Source organism: Eschscholzia californica, unplaced genomic scaffold, assembly GCF_041429995.1.
Source record: "Eschscholzia californica isolate CP2 unplaced genomic scaffold, dmEscCali1.0.p SCAF_2, whole genome shotgun sequence".
Taxonomy (NCBI): Eukaryota; Viridiplantae; Streptophyta; class Magnoliopsida; order Ranunculales; family Papaveraceae; genus Eschscholzia; species Eschscholzia californica.
The window spans coordinates 39572631-39582646 of NW_028238309.1; the positions used below are offsets into that span (position 1 = coordinate 39572631).

The following is a 10016-nucleotide window of genomic DNA, read 5'->3' on the forward strand; positions in this document are numbered from 1 at the left end:
TTGACTAGGAGAACTATAGATTTAACTCTTTATCCAAATTCCTTAACATTTTCACTTCAAATCAGATGGTTCTATTTCTCAATCTTTCTGACTTGCTCCTACGGAACCAAGGTCGAAAAGATTGAAAAAGTCAGTCATTCACAACCGCTGATGAAGGATTCCTCGAAAAGTTCATTTGCGATCATTTGTTGGATTAGCTTTGTATTTATACTCATGCTATGAAGGCGGTCCCAATTACCAGATACCTGACTTGTTTCTATTCATTAGAACTCGAGTTGATATGGTCTCTGTGTTTGGAGAGTACGGGCGAGATAAATCGTTTTGGTTCCTTCTTGCAGACATCCTCGTTTCTTCTTGGAACTTTCGGTGTCTGTTTAATTCATCTTCTATGTTACAGGAAGTTAGGTACAAGTTTTATCTTTCAATCAACTAGGAGGACTCCTAGGATCGATCTCCATATCATTCACTAGATGAGCTGTCAGCCTCGCAGGATACAGGATGAAGAATGCTATGCAATTCAAAGTTATAGTATCATTCAATTTCAACAAAAAAAAATACAGTTTGTTCAAATAATAAAATCTAAAGAATCATAATACAGTTAAAACAAAAATCTACAGTAAAGGAAAGTAGAATTACATTCTGGTAATAAAAAGTTTAAGAAACACTCAAAAAATTAGAGATATTACAGGAATGTGAACAAAAATTTTCATGCGAAAGTAGTATCAACATTAAGAACGTCGGTTACTGGTTTTGTTCGACATGTATTTGTCTTCTGGATTGATTTGAACCGAGTTGGATGAAGACGTGGTAGGCTATCTAGAGTGGCATCGGAGTGCTTATAAGACCTTCAAAGTACTATGAGGAACTCGAAATGATCTCGTATAAAAATGAGCTCCAAGCTTCCTCCATAGATTCCTCGAACCTTTTCTTCTTCTTATACACATATTTCTCATGCTCGGTGGGGATTTGACATATATATTTATTTATTTATTTTGAATTGTTCATCGTGTGCCTCGAACCCTTGACCTCTAAGGTGGAAGGTTACCTATTAACACTCCAAAACCAAGGGTTGTTGGCAACCGACATATTTTTTTTTTTTTTGAATTGTTGGCAACCGACATGTTTTTCTTTGGTGTAGTATACATCGTATTTTTCGGTTCCTTGTCATCCCGGAGGAGTCGGAGACTAAAGTTGGAGGGATTAGTTCAATATGAATTCATTTGCCTAATAGCTCCATTGTGTACTCCCTCATTTTTGAACCCTGAAAAATGAACCAAATAAATCATATGTTAAAATGATTTATAGGCTACAGATAGACATTTAACTATTAACAAAAACAACAAAACAAAGACGAATAAACATGGTAAAATGGGCGAACCGTATAACTTCTTTTGCTTATTTGATATCAAGTCAGTCAACAATGCTTAATCGACCATATAAATTAGTGAAAGCCAGTGTTAGTCATTTAGATATTAATTTGTTTCGACCAAAAAATCGCCTAAAAACTTTTAAGCTAGGTACGAGCTTCAGTCCTATATTTTCTTTTGATGGAAAACGCAACCTTTTGAAAGTTGAAAATGCACATCTAACTCTACCATACTTTTCTTTTTGAAAATTATAGATATCATACTTTTAGACTTTTAGTTAATATAAAAGGGGCAACAAACATTGCGTAAAATAAGTGTCTCTTTTAAGGAGGAAAATAGTAAAGACGACTTAGAAAATACGTATGAGAACAACTAGCACGAATCTATCAACTCTAGAATGCAACCATACAAGAAATGCACTGACCATCTAATGTGCAGAAAAACAAACTCCTATGTGAATAAGATCTACTATGCAACTTACGGATTTTACACTTTTTATGGTTTTAATTGAATTACACATTCAGCATCTGTATTACTTGTATTTCATCTCGTCTTTGAAACTACGAGTTAAAATACAATAAAATAAATGACTATTAAACGAGAATTACGACATCTGACATGTGAGTAGGTTTATGCTCTTCTCTTTTCCAATAACTGCATTTAAAACTAAAGAACATTACTTGGATAACTGTTCATTTTCTCCTCTTCGTTTCTATCGCCGTTCACTCTCAAGTTCCCGCAAGAAACACATTTTCAATCATAAATAAAGGCGATTTCAGAGACAATATATAAAAATGAATGTGATGCAAGTTACCATTTTATATCTGCCCCGCTGGATGGTTCAAATTTTGCGTAATCGTTTATGGTATATTTTTATAACACTGATCCTAATGCTTTTGTGTTCGGCATTTGTGCTGGTATGGCAAGAACAAAGATGTAATGCGTTGGGTTTGTGATGCTAATAGAAACAACTCAGTTTGCGATAACGCCACTTTCAACTTTGGGAAGGATGGGAACTTACTCCTGGTAAATATCACTGGCCAAATCACTTGGCAAACCAACACAGCCAACAAAGGTGTTACCCTTTTAGTGGGCGAATCACCTAAAATTGGTGGGGTGGATATGTTTGTTTGCCGAACGTCGGATAGCAATGGTTTTGATGGGCATTACAGTATGATCATAGATTAAAATATAGGGTTAACCAGGTATGTTAGTAATTCAGGTAAGCTTCTTCAATATGGAGGTTGGGGGATAAAGGACTCCTGAATGTTACAATTGATGCAGTCCCTGAAGATCAAAGTGTTACTGCTTAATGCTTATTAGTGAACCCTAACTCTCAATGAAGCACAAAATTCCAACTCTGTTTCAGCGAACCAGCTTGGGAGCTGCCAGCTTTTGGCTCTATATTTAAACACATAAGAGTTTGGATCGTCTTTGAGACCGAAATTCAAAATGAATATGCAGGAGAAAAGAGAGAATTAAAATGACTAATCGTCAGACACCTATATGCACCAACATCACCGGAAAGAGGAAGACGCACCATTCATAAGTAATTCAGCGACTTGTTTGAAAAGATGCTTCTAATTAGTATAACTTCAATAAATTTTATCAAAATCAATTAAGCTATTGTTCTAAGGAAAACATGGGCTAAATTGATCGTATTTGCATCTCAATACACTCTGACTCCTCATTTAAACAAAAGATCTCAACCCATCGTGTATTGAAGTACACATTGTCATTTCATCAAAAACGTAGTGTGTACTAAGAAGTTAGTACAAAGATTTAAGGTAAACCTAGGAATTTCACAACACATCATGATAACACTGAAAACAATAGAGAAGCATAATTTATCATAATCATCTATGAGTTAAACGTATTCTAAACATCCAGACCGTAATTTAACAATGGAGGATCATATTACAAATAAGTAAAGGCTGCTAGAACTTATAGACTTTAGGGCAGGCTGTCTCATTGTTAAAGAAGGAAGATCTTCAAGAACTTATAGACGAAGACATGAAAACAAACATTTTAGTTGAAGAAGCCAAAATGGTGCTGGATTTGGCAATGTTATGCATTGTTGATGATCCCACATTGAGGCCTAGTATGTCTGAAGCTGTGTCTATTCTTGAAGGCAAGACTTCAATGAAGCCACTCCCTTCTCCACTTGGATCCTACTACTCATCTATAGTCGGTCACGATACTGAAGAGGAAGATCAAATCAATTATGGATGCAATGAGAACTTATAAGGGTATGTTCAAAACTCTGTTCTTGAGTAGAAGGGGGTTTCCTTTTCCAAAGTTTGGAAGGGAAGGAATTGGTGGAAGACACATAGAGATGATCTTGGTAGTAGGAAAGGACCTGCTTAATGAATTTCGAACTAGTTTCGTTCTTTCTCTCTATGTATTAAGTTTGCCTACCTTGATTCTGGAAATGAAACTTTTATAATTCAAAGTCTTAGCTCTTCCCCAAGGAACCATGAATACGGAAAATATGCTAAATCTCTTACAATTCCAACTATTACTCTTGAAACCTACAAATTGGCCAGCAAACATAAAAAGAGTCGATTCACTCAGGATACAAACACTCGAAATCGTCGACGTTCCATTAACATTTGTTAATTGCTATAGAGAATGTAATATTACTGGACACACATTGGCATTGTTTACACTTTACCATCAAAGTGATTACATTTGGACTCTTAGACAATATCTGTCCCAGGGTTACTATTATTTTCTATCAATACTGAATTTCCCCAAAATTACTCTTGTCCCGCTCTTTACGCCCCTACAGACTAGGGCAGTCCAAGGGCACCTGGATTGGGGCTAGCCCGCAGTGGGCTTGAGCAGCACGGACTCAGGCCAGTCCGAGACCCCAGACTACCCCAAACCGTGGTCGTTAGATTGTGTAGACGGAGGTCTACGGGGAGTGCCAAGAGTGGGATGGGCTAAATAATATCCCTTTCCGGAAACAAAACCAAGCAATAAAGTATGAAAATAATGAAATTGGAGGCGAGTTTTTATTCAATTAGGTTAAGAAAATCATATTCAGAAAAGTTCAATATGAAAGATTTACATGAATATGATTAGCAACTCAAACATCAACCTTTTTTTAGTAAGCTATAAAACTCTAATCAACCTAAAAAGTTAAAGAACATGAACTTAGATGATCTTTATACATATATACTCTCTTAGATTGAGAATCAGAGCTTGGAACCACTCTAATCAGCAGGTAATCATCTGAAGCAGCAGATATGAAGTTTATGGCTTTTACTGCCCTTGTGTTCATCAATTATCGGTTGGATTGTCGCAGGTGGTTGTTTTTCTGGTGGTGATACTGGTAGTTGTGGTGGTGGTGGTGGTGGTGGGGGCAGTCTAGTTTTTTTCCTTATTGTGACTTGTTCACGAAAAGCCCTAGAAGCAATAATTTCATCAATCATTGAATCAGAAAGCACATTTGAATCAGAAAGCATATTTGAATCAGAACCCATACTTCAAAATTTGATTCTACTTCTTCTCTTTTAGATTATTGTTCTTGATACAGCAAAGGAATTGATAGATTATTGTTCTTGATACAGCAAAGGAATCGATAGATTATTGTTCTTGATACAGCAAAGGAATTGATAGATTTACTCTGATATCTCACTCTGTTTATTTGTATATAGAACCTGAAATCTTAAATCACCTTGAAAACTATTTCAAGAAATTTCTATTTTTTTCCTCTTTCTCTCTCTCTAGGGTTTGTTGTTTCTGAATTCTGAGACTTAGGTAGTGGGAATGAACCGATATTTATAAAGTGAAAATTGTAGTTTCTATTTTCTTGTCAATTTCTAAATGTCAAGTTCAACTTCTAACGGTCATTTTTATTTTCTTGATCGTGTGGTTTGAAATACCGAATGTCGTTTTGATTCTCTTCTAACAGCCCTTTATATCCACCGCGCAATTTATCGCGGCTTTTCTCTCACCGTTAGATTAATTAGTAATCATTCTATAATGTACAGAAATACCCCTTTTTTATCCTTTTTTTCTCCTGTATATCCTCTTCCATCTTTTTTTTTAAGGATTATAATATTAAGAACTAAGCATTCTGAGTGGCATTACAGTACATGTGTAAAAGAAAATAGGGAATACAACTCCACACTTTAGATCTCTTCTTCCTTCTTGCCCATTTAACGAGTTTGTCTGCCTGATTATTAGCATTTCTTTTGATGAGATTAAATTTGACCTGCTGAAGTTCGCGCTTGATATTTCTTATACTACGAATATGTACCAACGATTGCCATTGTACTTCATGCATGGGATTCTTAAGGTGTTTGATCAAGTTAATGTTGTCGCTTTCAATTATGACCTGCATGTGGTTATGTTCTTTCGTCCAAATAAGACTGTAGAGAATGGCTAATGTCTCACTTTCCTCACTGTTTCTGACTCTAGCAGTATTCACGTGAGCAGTTATAAATTTGGATTGAAAATCATGTACAATAAAGCTGGTACCTATAATTTGTTTAACATTTACAAAAGATGCATCGACATTTAATTTAATGAAGGGATGGGGAGGAGGTTGCCATCTGACTACAGTTGCTGAGGGAGCCTTCAACTGAGCAGATCTAATCCTGGGAAACGATTTAATAAGATCTAAAATTGTGTTAACATTATATAGGGTTTTCTGAAACCTAGTTTTTCATATATGCCATAAGATAGTTACAAAATGAATATTATCCCCAATACAACTAAGTTGATCAAGATTCTGCCATGAAAGTATCCATTCAGAAAGAGAAGGGATATTAGTCGAGATAATATTAAAGTGAAACAAATGTTTTTCGCAAGGGGGCAGTACAATAGTGCGTGTTCAATGGATTCAATTTCTATACGGTTAGGACAAATAAAATTATCACCTATATACTTACCTATACGTTGACGAACTGGTAGTGCTTTAGTGCAGATTTTCCATATGAAGATCTGAATGCGAGGGATGGTGGGAATGGACCAAATAAAATTCCAGTTCACTTCCTCAGAAGGAAGAGACTAGTTAATCGAACTAAGGTGCTGATACATGGATCGGACCGAATGCTAAGTTGATTGAGTTAGATTCCATTTCATTTTATCGGTTCCTTCAGGTTGAATAGGAATGGCTTTGATGAGGTTGCTGATTGCATCGGTAAAGTTTTGTCTTAGAATGTTATCATCCCACCCGTTATTGCTAATGAGTTGAGATGACTAGAGGTAGAATTATTAATATTGTATATTTGATGATTAACTCCAGGGATCTAATTGTCTTTCCAAATGTTAATATTTTCTCCGGTATGTACCTCCCAAGATATTTTCCTGAAGTAGAAGCATATTTTACTTTTAGAGTTCTCAAGATGTTCCTCTTCTAAAATTTAATTTTTTTCGGTTTTGCCCTTCACTCGTTTGACTTAAATTTGTTTTTAAACTCTTTTATCAACCTAATGTCTCTTTCTCTCCTCTATTTTTCTTCTTGTTCGCCATACCTCGCAAATAGCTCTATCGAATAACCATACCCGTAATTAACAATAAGAATACATGTCATCCTCGTATCTCCTCCTACCACCACCACCACTTTCTCTTCTAAATTTAAAATTTCACCTGGTCTTTTTAAATTTAAAAAGGAAGTTTGTCCCAGTCAATTTTTTTTTTTCCTTTTGTTTTATTATGTACATATATATATATATGTATATATCTATCTACCGCAATCTCCAAATGGCTAACTAATACACACCCAATACACCTTTGATTATCATTTATTTTTTCGGCCGAGCATCATGAAGGGAAGATTGAAGACAAATGTACCCTTTTACCCCTTCCTCACTCTTTATTGAACCTTTGGAATGACACTATTTTGCTTTCACGGGTCAGATCTCCATAGCTTCTCGACCACAAACGAAACATAAACAGCAACATCGGTATAGGCCGCCCTAGAGAACATATGTTAATCACAGCTCGAACACCAAAGCATGCAGAGAACATGGAAGAGGGACTAGCTCATGTTCTTGGAGAGAAAAAAATGTAGAGAAGAGCAACATAAACTGCTACTAGTTGTAAAGACAATATAAGAACATCTGAATCGGTGATACTAGTCCACCATATTGTTTCTCCAACATAAAACTTGAACCAACTTCAAAACTTTGTTCATACACTAATTAAAAACAACTGTTTTTCTTCAGCTAATCTTGAACAGTAAATTCATCTAGAAAACTTTGAAGTCTTATACCTGATGGCTATTACCTTTCAGTAAAGCTAAGCGGTGGCAGCTCCTTGAGCAGCAAGCCTCTTTCTCGCTTCTTCGATGATTGATAACTTGATACCCTTGCCCTTGGGAAGTGAAATCCATGGCTTGGTTCCCTTGCCGATAGTAAACACATTGCCCAACCGAGTTGCAAATTCATGACCAGTTGCATCCTGGACATGGATTGTCTCAAAGCTTCCCTTGTGCTTTTCTCTGTTCTTAATAACACCAACTCGTCCCCTGTTTCTTCCACCAGTCACCATGACAACATTTCCTACGTCAAATTTGATGAAATCGGTGATTTTGTTGTTCTCGAGGTCAAGTTTGATGGTGTCGTTAGCCTTGATAAGTGGGTCAGGGTACCGGATTGTGCGTCCATCATAGGTGTTAATGTAAGGGATACCCTTCTGTCCAAACTGCACATTACGGACCTTGCAGAGCTTGAACTGCAAAAGCAATACAAAGAAAAAGATGTTTTAGGTTAGAAACCATTCTGACTTACCAAGACTAAAACCCACATCTAAACCATTTTTCTTAGCATACCTACATTTAACTAAAAGGAAAAAAAGAAAACTTGTCAAGAATGACAAAGAGGTATCTACGCAACATGGTTTCACTGACCTTAGCCTCTTCATCCTTGATTGAATGGAGACGGAAGCGACCCTTGGTATCATAGAGAAGACGGAAGTTCTCATTTGTTTTCGGGATCGACACGACATCTGGTAAAATTGTGAAAAATAAGTAAGGACATTTAGTTCTAGGTAAACAGTAGAGAAAGAATAGATAAACACACATCTCACTAAACAAGTTTAGGGAGACAGCAATGACCCAATCTAGTCAATTTGGAGTATCAATTTCACAAAATAATTAGAATTGTTTCATGTGAAAATACACATACCCATGAAGCCTGATGGATATCTCTGGTCTGTTCGCACCTTTCCATCAACCAAAATATGTCGTTGCATTAAAATAGCAACAACCTCCCTATATGTAAGAGCATATTTCAACCTATTTCGCAGGATAAGAATCAATGGGAGGCATTCCCTGGATTTGTGGGGTCCAGAGGATGGTTTTGGAGCCTGCGTAATAGAATTTCCCATATTAAATAGTTAAGAACATAGAAAAGGCATTAACAGAGTGAGTCGTTTATACTTACAAATGCACCACCAAGCTTGTCGAGCATCCAGTGGCTTGGGGCATTGAGCCTCTTCAAATGCTTCTTCAGTCCTCTTGCCTGAAATGAGATGAAACAATTAGATAACAAAAGAAAACACAAACGCCATAACTGATCTTGCTACAAGAATCAAACTTTACCTACCCAACATCTGAAACTTCAATATTTCTGAGAGCGAATTACCAAAATCAAATGTCTTTGTTTCTTCATCATTTCCTAGCTTAGTATAACAAACATTCTTATCAAGGTGGTTGAATTTGGTTTACATTTGTGTAAAAAATCGAACTTTTTTTACAGTTTTGACTTCATTAAGTGATAACCATTGTTTTTATTATTCTTTTTCACAATCCTTAGGGGCTTCTAAAATTACCCTTAAACTAAAAAACATATGCTAAAGTTGAGATCATCAAAGGTAGCTTCTATATTTACTATGTCAATTCAAATATAAGCAGATCCCCATTGTTATCATCTATGAAAATGTTAGACCATGATAGAAAAACATTTAAATCGAAATCTCTATTCAAACATTTGATCGAAAATAAAAACATTAAAATGAATAACTACGTTAATGATCGTAAGATAAAAAACTGATTCACAGCCATTTTGTTTAAGAAAGATTACAAACCATGATTGAGTTATTCTTCTTCGCTTGAAAACTCCCCGCCTTCTCCTTCCGCCTGTGAGTCCCCTGTAGTCTGTAGTACTGCCTCTCTCTCTCCCTCCCTCTCCAAGTATAAAAACCCTAGGCGATCTTATTAGCTATTTCAGCTAAAACGCTTTAGACAATTTTGCCCTTTTCCCTGACTATACGATATTACCCTTGTAGGGACTCATGCGTGGCTGCTTACTTGATCTGTTTGGGTTCGGCCCATCGTTCTTGGCTAAACCCAGACCAAACAAAGTTAAACCAATCACGACTTGGAGCATCTCCTATTAGGGGCGGAACCACGATTTTTAGGGTCTATTGTAGAAGCTGGTGAAATTTGGAGGCCATTTTTGTGAGTTAATCATATTACAACGCCAACACGAGAATTAGTTCTCAAGAAGGGTAGTCTTAAAAGACGCCCCCAAAAAACTTTAAAGACACCTATTTCTTTCACAATCTTTGACTTAATGGAGGCGCCTTTTACAGTTATAGGGAGCGTCTTTAACACTTCCCCAAGAACAGAATGAGCCAAACAAAAAGTGTCGAGTTCTAACCACTGAGCTATTGGTCCATATATGTGTATGTGCG

At 36.3% G+C, this 10016-nt stretch overlaps 1 protein-coding gene across 1 annotated transcript; it reads right to left on the reverse strand.

The window, feature by feature from the left end:
* Positions 1-7389: 7389 nt before the first annotated feature.
* LOC147557830 (small ribosomal subunit protein eS4y-like) lies at positions 7390-9807 on the reverse strand. The gene is made up of 5 exons (XM_086659420.1): positions 9408-9807; positions 8765-8842; positions 8507-8687; positions 8230-8327; positions 7390-8054 (listed from the first exon to the last, which is right to left on the reverse strand). The coding sequence occupies exons 1-5, from the start codon at positions 9408-9410 to the stop codon at positions 7620-7622; spliced, it is 795 nt and encodes a 264-aa protein (XP_086515546.1). The 5' UTR covers positions 9411-9807; the 3' UTR covers positions 7390-7619.
* Positions 9808-10016: the final 209 nt, after the last annotated feature.